The 15323-nt window shown below is 36.6% G+C and overlaps 1 protein-coding gene across 1 annotated transcript in view; it reads left to right on the top strand.

The window, feature by feature from the left end:
• FBN2 (fibrillin 2) overlaps window positions 1–15323 on the top strand; it is a 276012-nt gene that overhangs the window by 151556 nt on the left and 109133 nt on the right. The window contains exons 12-15 of the mRNA XM_011942098.1: window positions 5150–5269; window positions 6179–6304; window positions 7194–7316; window positions 9301–9423. Of these exons, the coding sequence (XP_011797488.1) occupies window positions 5150–5269; window positions 6179–6304; window positions 7194–7316; window positions 9301–9423 (492 nt within the window). The remainder of the gene's footprint in view (window positions 1–5149; window positions 5270–6178; window positions 6305–7193; window positions 7317–9300; window positions 9424–15323) is intronic.

Raw genomic sequence — 15323 nt, 5'->3', positions numbered from 1 at the left:
TGTGAGAGGAATATATTTAATTAACTTACAAAACTGCCAAAATATACTATTTTACATTTCTAGCAGCAGTGTATGAGAGTATCAGTTACTCCATAACCAAGCCAGCTCTTCGTATAGTCAGGTTTTTCCATTTTAGCCCTTAAAAATAGGTATGCAGGGGTTTCTTATTGTGGTTTTAATTTACATTCTCTAATGAGTCACATAAAAAGATGTTGACCATCTTTTCATGTGTTTATTTGATCTGACACTTCTTTGGTAAAGGGTCAGTTCAAATCTTGGTCCATTTTAAAATTATTTTCTTATTGAGTTTGGAGGGTTCTTTGTTTATTCTGGATATAAGTCTTCATCAAATATATGATTTACACATGTTTTCTCCTAGCCTGTGGCTTGCCTTTTCTTCTTGTAACATACCTTTTGAAGTGCTGAAATTTGTAACTCTGACAAAGCTTTATTTATTAAATTTGTTGTTTTATGGATCATGCTTTTGATGTTGTGTCTAGGAAATCTTTGCCAAATCTAAGGTCACAAGGGTTTTCTTCAGTGTTTGCTTCTAGAAGTTATCTAGCTTTAGGCCTATGATCCATTTTGAATTAGTTTTTTAATATTGTATGAAGTTTGTTTTTTGTAGTATATTAATAACCATCACCCTTTGTTGAAAAGACTGTATTCTCTCTATTGAATTGCCTTTGCACCTTGTTGAAAATCAGTTGCTCCTATATATTGGGTCTGTTTCTGGACTCTCAGCTCGGACTCACCCACTTAGGGACTTGCTGCATCCTGCCCGGGTTCTCCCTGTCTGCACTATGATCTGAAAACCCTCCTAAAAGCCATAAGCTGAAATAGTCATGATACTCACTGTATTTGTTTTCCATCTCTTAGGAATCTATATTCTTTGTTGACTGATGTCAAGTTTCTTGAAAATCATGATTTCTTATACTTTGTCCATTTGTTTGTGTATTTGAGGAAGGAGGATAAATCTGTCTTGGCTGGGAATAGAAGTGTCCCCTATTTTCTTAGTGCAAAGATTGTGGAATGAAAAAAATAGGAACAAAAACGCCAGCTGGTAAATTTTTATATAAGTCTAGGCAAGAAATTATGACAATAATGATGTAGGACTACAGAAGAAAGGATTCAACAAGTGCTTGGGAGTTTAATCAGTGGAATCTGATGACAGATTAGTTGTGGGGAGTCAAAGAGTAGAAAACTACAATGATACACAAGTTTCTGGCTGAGCAAAACTGGACATAGAGTGGTGTTGTTAACATGTATAGGAAGGTGCAGATTGGGAGAAAATAGTTGTTGAGTCTTTCTTGGACATGCTGAGTTTTAGGTGTCTTGGGTAATTTAATTATAGAGCTCTAATGCTAAGAGGAATGTCTGGGGTAGAGTTACAGATTTAGGAGTCAGCAACACACAGGTGGCCCTTAGAGCCATGAGGGTGAATACTGTGTCCCAGGCTGAACAACAGGACGAGTGTAAAGATAACAGGAATACTACAGCTGGAATCCTATGAAACAGCCACATTGAAGGCCCTTAGTCTAGCTCAGCTCAGACGCACCTTGTTCTAGCTCACAGTGTTAGAGAGACAGCAAAAGAGAGAATTATATTCCTGAAGTTAAGGAAAGGCACACTTTCAAGAGAAAAGTAGTGTCAGGTGTTAAATGCAGTAGAAAAATCAGAGGCAGTGAGGAAAAAAAAATCTGTTTGATTTGGTAATTAAGGGGGTTTTATTAACTTTGAAGAGTGGTTTTAGGATGATAATTGAGTCATTTTGAGGTTATTTTATTTATTCATAATATTAACATACATATGTTTCATTAACTAGCTTAACCCTAAATAACAGATTTGAGTTCAGGTCTTCCATTGAACAATATAGATGAGAGGCCAGGTATAGAGAGAGTTAGTATCATTATTTTGCCAAAAATGTCTAAGTACACTATGATTATAAAAGAAAATGTGGGCCAAATACGATGTTTTGGAAAAAACAATCATTTTCAACTAGGTACAGGGCTACAAGGTCAGAGTTATTAAATTAGGCTTAGCTCAAATTTTGACTGCACAAACCTAGAGGGTATCATTCAAAGAATCTATATGAATGGTATGCTCTATGGTTGTACACTATATAACCATATGCAGCCTACCTAGCTTAGCTGATACCACCTGAAGTTTCTTTAAGTGATAGATATAGCTCATCATTTAGCCCTGCAAAGTTAAAGCCCCAGCAGCAGGCTTGTCTTTCTGACTACTGTAATTCATAGAAACATAACTTAGTAATGGAGCACATTTTCAGAAAATGAGTTTTAATATTTTTAATCCTATACTCTAATGTCAATTTTTGATCACTTTGAATTTATAAACAACAAATTCAATTTGTAAACAACACATCAGAAAAAGTGAAGAGGATATTAATTAACTAACACTTTAAATTATAAGAGCCCAAGATAACACTAGTAGCTATGTCAGCTGTGCTAATGTTTTGAGGAATAACAAACTGCCATTGCTATTTGGGAACTTTTATGAGATACCTAATGAAGCAGTATAACTTGAAAGGCAGTAGATTTATTAAGGGATCAATGACAAAGAAAATAGAATTGGGTCTATTTTGCTGTTATGAGAATTGCTCCTGCTGCCTGAAAACAGTTGTATTTCCCCATTATGTTTTTCTCTCTTTTTCTTGAGAATTCTACTTTAAAATTAAAATTTATAACTCTCCTAGTATCTGTATAAGTCAAACTGCTGTTAGCAATGGTTTTAATTCAGGTCACTCTATTTTGTAATAGTAAAAAATAATTTAAATTTCTATTGGACTACAGGTAATCCTCGAGCCCTTGCAAATATATATATATATATATTTATATAAGTCTAGGCAAGAAATTATGACAATAATGATGTAGGACTACAGAAGAAAGGATTCAACAAGTGCTTGGGAGGTTTTATATATATATATATATATATGAGGTTTTATATATATATAAAAGCCTTTTCTAAGTTGGCATATAAAGTATTTTTCAGGGGAAAATATTTCTTAACCATATAGTGTATTTGAGAAATTAACAATTTTGATAATCAACATTCTCCATAATTTAAAAATTTATTTTAGGAGGTTAAATCCCATGAATTTTGTTTAAAAATACGCATCCCCCCAGTGAAAACATAGTAAGAAGTCAAAATGTACAGACCGTAGTATTTAAGTACTTTCTGTTCCTGTAAACAAGACAAAACGAACATGATCAGTTGGAGGTCCAGGACTGTGAGACTCAGAATAAAGAGGAGACATGAAATGTTCATTTCACAAGTTGGCAGTGGTCATTTGTGATTAGTCTAGAACTGAAAATCCCAGAAAACAAACAAAAAACAACAAATGGGTTTTAAAGTCATATGGAATTGTAAAGTCACTAATTGTTTTTTTGGTGATTGTTTTCACCAAAATTAAGTGAATGATTACATCTTCTCTGTGCACTAGACTCTTGATGAGTCCCTAAGGGGCTTAGTAGACAGAAATGAATTATGGCTGTAATGGCAAAATAGCTGGCAGAGCTGCCATAGTAACAAGGAGCCTTAGGAGCAGACTCTCCAGGGGAGAAAACAGTCCTGCAAAGTGACGTGACTTTCCTGAAACTATCTAAAGAGAGGGGAGTGGATGCGTGGTTTCTCATGTTCTTCAAACAGAGCTTTATGTTGAGGCTTCTGTAAAGATAACAACTACAACACGTTTTTAATTGTTGCGTTTCAATTGTGTAACACAAAATTGAAGTGATCTTCAACACTGCTAACTGAAGGTGGTATTTCGTATTGGAAAGTCTATTTATTATACTTGATATGCTTGCTAATGCTCTCTCTCTTTTCTCATTTTGCTTCATTCCTTTGGCTCAGTAGAATTGATGGTATCAACCAAAACTTTAAATGTAAGTGAGTCTTTTTGGACTGAAGGGGTCCTTGGATGGATGGAAAAGGATTTAGTCTTGTTATTCTTTGTTGTTTTTATTTTATTTGCTATGAAGTTTATTTCCTTTACCAGAAAGGGCTTAATTGCGTTCAGTCTGAGTGTTTACATAAATGAAGTTGGTGGGTTTGATACAGTACAGTTCCTCTTTTAAGAACATCTGTGAAAGTAGGAATCTGCTTATTAAAATGGTAAACCTGTGAACTGATTTTATTGTTCTCCAATTTAGCTGAAATTGTATATGTTCATGGCTTCTACACATATATGAAATGACAAATCATTATACCCTCACCAACTAGCCAGGCTTTTAATTTGCAAGGATTGAAAATAATATTTAGTGGGCATTGCTGACGAATTAAACTTCTTATACTGGCACACGTGATTTCTCTGGGATTTAACTAATCCAAACTGTTAGTCTGTCATTTGGTTTTTCAGCCCCTGAATTCTGCAATGGGTTTGCATTTAATTAGGCTTTAGGAGACCTTGAATGGAAAGCATGACTTTCTCACTTTTTGGTCACGACTAGTAGTTGCATAAAACTTCATTTTATGCAACAAATCGCTGTGCCAATTTTAGAATCCTGAAGAAAACTGAAACTGCTAAAAAAAAAATAGGCTTTGTGTTAATGTTTTCATTTTCTACCCCCTCTTGTTTTTTTACTTCAAAATATTATCCAAGCTTTAGTGTATATATATAGTTTTATTCATAGATGAGTTCACCAAAAAAAAGTTATACCAAAGACATTCCATAATCCATCAATCTCTTTCTTTAAAACTAATAGCAGTGACAACATGTAACATAAATATGTATCTTCAGAATCCTTTCATTGTTCTTCTGACACTTTGCTAGGCCTTAGAGAGGTTATTAACTTGCCCACATTGGTGTAAGCAATAAGCATTATAGCCTGTTTCTCTTTTCAGGGCCCATCCTTTTAATCATTGGCCATTATTCCAACTGAAAAATCTTTAATTCTTGATTAAAGCAAATTCCCATGGTACTCTCTAAAAGGTGATATTTTTGTAAATCTTTAGACTGGCCTCTGAGTATATTTGAAGAAAGGAATTTTCATTCATTTATAAATACTTTGCTATTTAGACTATTACCACTGACTGGCCTTCTCTCAAATTTTAGAGGGCTAAATGTACTTTAAACAAACCTTTCTACAAATGGAGTGAAGTCTATAATGGTTTCTTTTGCTGCTCACAGATGTTGATGAATGCACATCAAATCCCTGCACTAATGGAGATTGTGTTAACACACCTGGTTCCTATTATTGTAAATGTCATGCTGGATTCCAGAGGACTCCTACCAAGCAAGCATGCATTGGTAAGGCAGTTTGCTTTCACATATGAAAATGTTCCATGAAATATAGTGACCAAGGCTGTTGAGGTTAAAAGCAAATTTATTAAAACATGGAATAAAATAAATGTTGTTACATTATTACAGATTTATTTATAGTACCCTCAGAGATTCTCCTTTTAAACATAAACACTGTTTGCATATGTAACCCAGGCAACATGGTATCTGGCTTCACAAAAATTCAGTTTATCTTCCTTCCTTAGATCAGAGCTTCCTTTCTCCAAGTAACATCAGTAACCTTCTCTGATTAACTGAGTTTAAGATTTATAGTCATTTTCAACTACTGTTTTCTTTGAATCCCACACATAGTCCAACACCAAGTCATGCCTGGTCTTTATTCATAGCTTCAGTGCTACACCCACCACCCTGGTCCAAACGCGCTACCTCATTGCTGATTCATCTCAGAATTCTTTTACCAGATGACTGCCTGTCTTCTTTTTCATTTCCTATTCATCCACAGGTAGTTGCTTGAATCAACTTTCCAGCAGTTTTCATTGTATTACTCTTAATCTAGAAATTCTGTAGTTACTTTACACTTATCCAACATCTTGTTCTGACTTTTAAGGCCTTCATCCACTATGTCAAAAACAGCCGCAACCAGTAATTCCAGTTGTCTTGCCCACCCTTTATTAGGCTTACTGGAGACCCTCTTTTTTTTTTTTTTTCCTTTCTCTCTTCAGCTACTGTAAGAGCTGTAAAATTGCTTGCACCTACCTATCCAAAAAAATTAAAAAAAAAAAAAATACTGCTGAGAGACAGAAATTTTGCTAAAGAAGCAACATGATTTTGAATATTTAAAATTCCATTTCTTATCTTACTGTGTTTATCTATAAGTATTGTAAAAGAATAATGTTTGGCCATTCTCAATCTTCCTAGATATTGATGAGTGCATCCAGAATGGGGTTCTTTGTAAAAACGGTCGATGCGTGAACACAGATGGAAGTTTCCAGTGCATTTGCAATGCCGGCTTTGAATTAACTACAGATGGAAAAAACTGTGTTGGTATGGAAATTGCCTGCTCCCTTGCAAAAGATTTTAAAAGGATATACATTTTTATTTAGAACAATATACTATTTCCATGAAAGCTCACACACCACGTATGTGAGATCTTCAGGTAACTTAGGTAAAATGTAAATGCATTTAATATAAGACTGTTAAAGCAAAAGGACAGGTTTTTTTGGTGGGGGCGGGGAGAACAGGGTCAGGAGAGAAATGTTATAACAATGAATAATTTACTGCTTCTGAAAATTTCCTGTGTGTTACATGTTAAATTGTAAGTAGCAGTTGTTCTTCATAAGTTTAGACGATTACTAGTCCCTACTCTATTTCAGGTATTGGGGTTACAACACTGACAAAATAGAAAAGGTCTTCTCATCCTCCACTAACTAGAGGAATATAAAAATGCTTGACATATGCAGTACACAAATTTCTAAAATTGTGGCCTGTGATGTCTAGCAGTGCAATGGATACCAATACACTACAGAAATATTGCTTATAAAACAACACATCGTATTCATCTACTGATGAAAGTCCAAATCATTCCATTTGCAGTGAGGTCTGCCATTGCCTTATTTTCTTATAAAATAAACACTAAATTATATTATCTTTTTGGTACACAAAGTAACACACTACTCCTGGTTTTTGTGGTTTTAACAGGACCTAAGCACAAAATTTATTTAATTCTTGTCCTTTATATCCGTATACTGAAGGTCCTTTCCACTCTCCACACTATTTTCTCTCATTCAGTTGGCGTTCTTTTTTTAAGAAAACTAAAAACCATGAGCACATGGCTCATTTATGTAGTGGAATTTGACTGGGGGTTGTTTGTGGAAGAAGAAGGAATTAGTTCCCTCAAGGCCAGTGTTCAAAGTCACTCTCTCCTCTTCCGCAGATCATGATGAATGTACAACTACCAACATGTGTTTGAATGGAATGTGCATCAATGAAGATGGCAGCTTCAAGTGCATCTGCAAACCAGGATTTGTCTTGGCTCCAAATGGACGTTACTGTACCGGTATGTGTGGCTTTCAGATAGGAAAGTGACCATGATGGAAACCACCTTTTTTATTTGAATGAACCATGGAAGAATTAACTTCAGCTTCCTCATGTGGCTTTCATATTATTCACATTTCTTGCTAATTCAATAAGGCAGGTGTCTAAAGCTTTCTAGAAAAACATACATGGTAGTCTAGGGAACAGTAATATCTTAACAAAAATAATAATGGTATAGGAAAAATTAAGGGACTGACAGATTGGTTTTAGCAAGTCTTGTGGAAAACAGTGTAGAAATAATTTCTCTCAACTGCTTGGCTGAATAAAAAAGAAGAAGAAAAAATCTTGAAAGGTTTTTGTTTTGTATGCATTCTCAGAACTAGATTTTCCACTGTCATTCATTATGGGTTTAGCATTACATCTTTTCCATAAAGCTAATATACAGATCATTTGTAACCGTATCATTATCTAAAAATCTCACATTGATTTAGTGAAGACATAATCTTAATATTGCAATTAATTATTTTGTTTATGAAGCCATTTTGAAGACCAACCTCTAGTGATAACCTTAATAAGCTAAAGATATGCCTCTTGGAAATAAATGAGACCTTATTATGTTTGTACTTACAATTGGAATTTAATAAAGTGAATACATTTTGCAGCTTCTACTTAGAAGCAAATTTTTCTTTTTCTTTTTTAAATTTATTTATTTTTGAGACAGGCTTTTGCTCTGTCACCTAGGCTGGAGTGTAGTGGCACGATCTCAGCTCACTGCACCTTTGACTCCTGGGCTCAAGCATCCTCCCACGTCAGCCTTCCGGGTAGCTGAGACTACAGACATGTGTTCCCATGCCCAGCTAATTTTGTTTTATTTTTTGTAGAAATGAAGTCTCACTATGTTGCTCAGGTTGGTCTCAAACTCATGGGCTCAAGCAGTCCTCCTGCCTCAGCCTCCCAAAGTTCTGGGATTACAGGCATGAGCCATCGCACTTGGCCAAATTTTTGTTTTTCTTTGTTTCCTTCTTTAAGACAAAATTAACTCCATAAATGATGTTTTGCCTTCAATTGCACAAACTTAATCTAAGTACCAGGTAAGGATCATGCTCAATTCCTATAATTTCAATGAATTACAATGAAATTCTAGGGACATTAGAGATTAAAAAATTGAGACTGAATTCTTATGTTTCTGAATAACAAATAGATTTTTGACTGTCCAAGGAGGAGTACTGTAGTTCTGATGGTTGAACTCATGACTGGGATGTCGTCTCAGGGTTAGCTGATTTGGATTTAACACAAGATAGAAAATTGCCATTATGCTGCAGTGTGTAGAATTATGTTACAGTGTGTGACTTTATTTCAGCCTTTTTAAAGAAACTTCAATATACATCTAAAGATGACTTTGACCTCACCAGTTTCTGCTTTCTGGAAATTAGTTCTTGTTAATTATTTAATTACAAATGTTGTGAAGATTTTCGGTATTCCTGAGTTGGCAGCTCTGTGTTTGAAGTCTCCTTCATCTTTTGGGGAAGTCATTTAATGCTGGGTTACATTTGATAAATTCAAGGGGATTGAAAATTAGAAGATATACCTCAAGTTATTTTGTTATTATGAAATGACCAAATGAATATCAGCATAGGATCTACTTCTAGTTAAAGTGTCTGTGTGTGAAAAAAAAATTACAGAAATTTACCTTAATTTTTAAAGAATTTGTTTTACTTAACTAATTTAAATTATTTAACATGAAATGGGATCACCAAATAAATAATGAAAAAGAAGATTGTGAAGCTTTTTTTTCCTCAATGGGTAAAGTAAAGCAACTTTTACTATCTTTCTGAAATATGTTGAAAGGATTTGCATATAATATCTGTTACCACACTTATTTGTTCTTCACAAATTATAAAGTTACAAACAAAAGGTTGGTAGTATTGAGCAGTGGCAGCAAGTAAACTCTGTAATAAAGTTATATTTACCCAGTAACTACTTGACTTCTGTCACCCACTGCGCAGATGTTGATGAATGCCAGACCCCAGGAATCTGCATGAATGGGCACTGCATCAACAATGAAGGGTCCTTCCGCTGTGACTGTCCCCCAGGCCTGGCTGTGGGCATGGATGGACGTGTGTGTGTTGGTAAGTGAAACATTTTACAATGGCCCCACTGTGCAAAATGATCTTTGAAAAGCCGACAGAGATATTTCTATACAATGGAATAATATTCACTATAAAAAGAGTACATACTAAAACATGGATAAACCTTGGAAAGACTACGCTAAGGGAAAGAAGCCAGTCACAAAACACCATATGGTATATGATTCCATCCATGTGAAATCTCCAGAATCGGCAAGTCTGTTGAGACAAAGTAGATTCGTGTTAGGACAGAGAGGATGGGGGTGGTGGGAGAATGGGGTGGGAGCTAAAAGTTATTTTTGAGGTGATAACAATGTTCTAAAATCACCTGTAGTGATGGATGAACACATCAGTAAATATGCTAAAAACTATTAAATCGTACACTTTAAAGTGATGTATTCTATGATGTGTAAATCATATATTAACAAAACTTTTTTTTTAATGGGCAGGAACCCCCAGATAGCCCCCTTCAGAACCTTCAGAAGTCTCTGATGACATGCAAGTCAAAAATACTGGAGAAGAAAAAAATATATTTTTAAACCAGCATACTTGATAGTATTAGATAACTGAATCCTAAACACAGTGCATTTCAGTTTTATAATTAATAACAAATAAGATATGTAATGGGAATTATAGATAAGTAAACTCTTGGTTTTGCCCTAACAAAACTTAAAATATAAATATTGGACTTACATCAAAAGCTCGAAATGTTTTTAGTTACTCTTCATCACCATGCAACTAGCTGCAGAAGCAAGAGAATAAAAAGTATGAACAAGAATATGTATTTTATTCTAAGCCTTTCAGATTCCTCCAGGATACTTTTGTCAAATTGATCCCATGAAAATCAATCAGAAGTACCAGGCCCAGCTTTGAAGAGGCAGGCAAAACAGAAGTGTCACTGGTGTTTGGGAACCCCAACAATATATCCCAATGATAAGGATAGCAGAATGAGTGGTAAAAATACATTTAATGCAGTTTTCTCTCCAAAAATGCTTTCATGAGGCTTCTAGGGTGACTTAGCCATTGTATACCCTCTGTTTTTCATGTTGTACAGTAAAACATAGAAATAGGATTTCAAAGTATATTTGAGAGATACAACATTCTTAGACATAGTTAATACTTTACTCCTACCGATGAGAATCAAAGGTGGAGGACAAAAAGTAGAGAATTCGCAGATGGAAATAATCTGTTCACTCAAATTTATCCACTCTATCCAGTCAAAGGTTTATTTCACCCTACAAAGTGTCAGCACTTTGTTCAGGGATATTTCAAATACAGCAACTAGAAGAATATAGCTTCTTCCTGCGTACACAGCTAAAATATTTTCAGTTGCTTTAATATATTTACTTGCTTTTTTCCTTTACCTAAATGATTCTGTTGAGATTTACCATGAGTACAAAGCCAGTTTTGGAGGGAGAAATTATTTTTCTCTTAAGTAACCAACATGTGATTTGTTGCTAGGAATTCAGTAAAACATAAAATTTCATTCTCTTGTTCACATCCAGGAAACACATTGGAAATTGTCATAAAGCCTCCTCCAGTTTTTCATCATTGTGGTCATTTAAACTTTTTAAAATAAAAACATTATTTGTCATGTGTATAAAATTATATATTATTTCTATAAAGTGCTAGATGTTTTCTTCACATCTTTTGACTTGATGTCACTTTTTAGACCCATTGATTCTTTAAGTTTGAGATGAGGCCTGGCGCAGTGGCTCATGCCTGTAATCCCAACACTTTGGGATTCCATGGTGGGCAGATCACTGGAGCCCAGGAGTTCAAGACCAGTCTGGGCATCACGGTAAAACCATATCTCTGCAAAAAGTACAAAAATTCGCCAGGTGTGGTGGTGCCCCTTTTCTTTCTTTTTTTGTTTTTTTGAGACGTAGTCTCGCTCTGTCCTCTGCCTCCCGGGTTCACGCCATTGTCCTGCCTCAGCCTCCTGAGTAGCTGGGACTACAGGCGCCCGCCACCGTGCCTGGCTAATTTTTTGTATTTTTAGTAGAGACAGGGTTTCACCGTGGTCTCGATCTCCTGACCTTGTGATCCGCCCGCCTCGGCCTTCCAAAGTGCTGGGATTACAGGCGTGAGCCACTGCGCCCGGCCTTTCTTTCTTAAAAAATGGAAAGATTTAAAATTTCCTCAGGTAATTAGCAGATTCTATATACCATGAGTAAAATATGTATGGATGCAAAATGCTAACTTTATTTTATTCTTCTTTCATTAATAGCAACTTTTATTTATAACTTACAGCAGCAGCTCTTAAGACTGTGACCTAGATATGATGCCACTATTCTAATTTAATAACAATAATATCAATAGTAGTTAACTTAGTGAGCATTCGCTATGTGCTACACACCGTTCAAAGCTTTATTTAATTCTCAAAACAACAAAAGAGGAAAGGATTGGGATTCCGAGGTGGGCAGATTGCTTGAGCTCAGGAGTTCAAAAGCAGTCTGGGCTACATGGTGAAATCCTATGTTTGCAAAAAATACAAAAATTAGCCAGGCATGGTGGCATATGCGTGTAATTCCAGCTACTTGCGAGGCTGAGGCAGGAGGATTGCCTGAGCCCTGGAGGTGGAGGTTACAGTGAGCTATGATTGTGCCATTGCACTCCAGCCTAGATGACAGAATGAGACCCTGTCTCAAAAAAAAAAAGAAAAAGAAAAAATAAATGAATCACTGTTATGAAAAACTATTAGGATAAGCATTTTAATTTTAGATCTCTTTTTTGTTTGTTCATTTTTCTTCTGTAGATATTAAGATGTGTTTGGGGTTGGTTTTTTTTGTTTCAGGTAATTAGGCTACGATTTTAACTAGTATGTTGAAATACAACTCACCAGTATGGTCAACATGGCTAAACCCCGTCTGTACTAAAACTACAAAATTAGCAGGCATGGTGGTGCACACCTGTAATCCCTGCTACTTGGGAGGCTAAGGCAGGAGAATCGCTTGAACCTGGGAGGCGGAGGTTGCAGTGAGCCGAGATTACATCACTACACTGCAGCCTGATGACAGAGCGAGACTCCATCTCAAAAAACAACAAAAAAGAAATCTTTTATCTTGTCATCTTCTTTCAAAAAAGGATATATGAATACCTTTGTCTAATAACTGAAATATCTGGATCATTTTTGGATCTATTTTTACTGCCTGTTTCTGTTAACTTTGTGTCATATATACCTGATACTTCAATTAAATGGCAAATATTATACACAAAAATTGAAAAGTCTGAGGATGATTTATCTTCCTTCAGAGAGGATTAATCCTATTCTCTGCTAGACAGCTCGAATATGGGCAGTTTACTTAAATCCCTGGTTCAAAGCTCTGTTGTAGCCTTCGTAAGACTGAATCTATCTCTCATTCAAACCTATATTTACTATATACCGCAGACTCTAAATGGAGATCTAGGGTGTTTACTAGAGCTTGGAAACACTAGACTCCAATTTTTGTCTCCCCAGCTACGTAAGGACACTAAAACTTCTGTTTTATTTTCCAGCTGTTTTGTCAGAGATTTCCGAGCCTTTTGCATTGCAAAAATTAAGAATCACCAAATGTCTCAATGCAGAAACGAGGGTGGCATATTAGGCCCACTTTTCTGAACTTCACTTCTCTTTGAATGCTTGGCCCTTCAAGTCTTGACTGCCTTGGCAACCCTAAGTTCCTGTTTGCCTTTCCACTCCTATTCGGGATTATTAAAAGTTCTTCAGACTTATCTGATTCTTGGCATCCTTTCTTCTTTTTTTGCCCAGTTTAACCTTACTGTGTTTGGATCAGGAATCAGCAAATGTCCTAAGAGGATGAGCAGAATAAAAATGACTGAGTTCTCCTCAATGAACTTCCCTTTTCTCTAGGAGTTTGGCCCCTAAAGTCCTGGCATCTATTCCAGCATCTCTCCAATGCCTTCAAACAAGCTTATCGTGTTTTTTCCTCCAGTTTTTCTACTTGTTTTCAGCTGAAGCTTTAGTCTACTGCAAGTCATTCCATCATAGCTGGAAGAGAAATACTCTGACGGATTTTAATAAAAGCGATTTTGAATTACGAGCTCCTAATGTCAAAGACTGCATATTATTTTTTTTGACCATAGTGGTTGACACTTGCTAATATTAGTATTCATGAGTGTTTTCATAATAATGTTTTCTGATGTGCTCACAGTGATGAAATAGCTAATGGTCGTGTTGGTAGTAACAACAGTGGATTCTAGGAAAGGATAAAGTTCTGAGATAAATCTTCCGTGATTTCCACCTTTTGTTTTTATCCATTTGTGCAGACTGCTTGCTCTGCATCCATTTTCTTATGTGACAATGTGGTAGAATACAGAGTCAAAGAGGCCTGTATGTTTCTGGCTTTGGTGTTTCCAAAACTTAGGGGTTTTTTTGTTTTGTTTTGTTTTTTAGATGGGGTTTCATTCTTGTTGCCCAGGCTGGCATGCACCACCACGCCTGGCTAATTTTTGTATTTTTAGTGAAGACGGGGTTTCACCATGTTGGACAGTCTGGTCTCGAACTACTGACCTTAGGTAACCTGCCTGCCTCTGCCTCCCAAAGTGCTGGGATTACTGGCATGAGCCACCGCTCCCAACCCAAAACTTGGTTCTACAGAATAACTTAGAGAATTTAAGAACTCCACAAAATTTTTGAGAAAAGTAGAGTGGAGAGAGTAGAGTTCTCCCCACTCCAAGACAAGCAAATAGCTTCCCTGAGTTGGTGGTGATAGGGAGAGAGCGTGCCTAGAGACAGCCATAGTGGAGCAGATGCGGTGGATGTCTGCCCCATCCCCTGGCCCTCTGGACCTACCTTACAGTTGCCAGTCTGACTTCCAGCTGACATTACCTGAACCTCTTTGACTGAGAGTTTTCACTGGCCTCCAAATCCCACTTTGCCTTTGTCTGTGGCAGACTGGAAGTGCCAGAGAATTAATGCCTGTAGCAAGCAGCCTTCAGCTGATAAGATTTGGTTGAAATACTCACTATAAATGCTCCAGCCCTCTACCCCTGAGCTGAGCTGTGTATTCTACGCTGGGTCCCAGGTCATTTCCCCAGAAAGCTAAGCTCCAGTTGGCCACAGTGCTTGACAGTACCCCCTTTGGGCTGCTTTCATTTCTCTGTCTCTCTCCCCAACTCTCCTACTGGTATTTCCGTTACCTACCAAAGAAGCTATTTACCCTAGAATCCTTGTCTCGGAGTCCACTTCTGGAGCAACGCAAACTAAGACTTTTGGCTTGGACTAGTGCAGATGTGCCAGGAGCTGGCTCCCGGAGAGCAACCAGAGGAAACAAGGAGACTCCAGAGATGAAAGGCTGAGGATGCATGAGGACTTCGGGGCATGGGTCGTGGTCAGCCTTCCAGAGGGCCCTGTGACTGTTTGTTGAAGGGGTGATACATTTAAAAGAATCCTTTACACTACTGAGTGGTCTGTTTCCTATTTGGGTAGATACTAACAAGATAGCATCTTGAAAATAAGTGAAAAACACCAGCTACAAACCAGTGCTTCTCTTTGAAAGCAGAGCCTGTACTAAGCTTTTCATTAGGATGATGCGTTCTGCTTCCTTTATCATTATTGTCCCATATTAACCAGCAGGAAAGAGGAAAATTACCCTGAATGTATAGAACCAAGCAGATTTTGATCATTCTTCTAGATGGCATTCATTTCAGATCTTCTGATAGACTTACAGAAGGAATCAGAAGTTAACTTTTTTTCTTAAGTTGTTGAAAGTATGATACAATAGGGAGAGATTTTCAACTTAAAACTCTCATTTTGTTCATTAAATCTTGTAAGTCAGGTGATATTATGAAACTGGTGATTAAGTTAAGGCTTAAAATCTTAATTTTTTTCTTTTTTTTGAGACGGAGTCTTGCTCTGTTGCCCAGGCTGGAGTGCAGTGGTGTGATCTCAGCTCACTGCA

Source organism: Colobus angolensis, unplaced genomic scaffold (assembly GCF_000951035.1).
Source record: "Colobus angolensis palliatus isolate OR3802 unplaced genomic scaffold, Cang.pa_1.0 Scaffold206, whole genome shotgun sequence".
Taxonomy (NCBI): domain Eukaryota; kingdom Metazoa; phylum Chordata; class Mammalia; order Primates; family Cercopithecidae; genus Colobus; species Colobus angolensis.
Note: the sequence above shows the minus strand (reverse complement) of the source record. Positions and strands in the feature narration are given on the sequence as shown.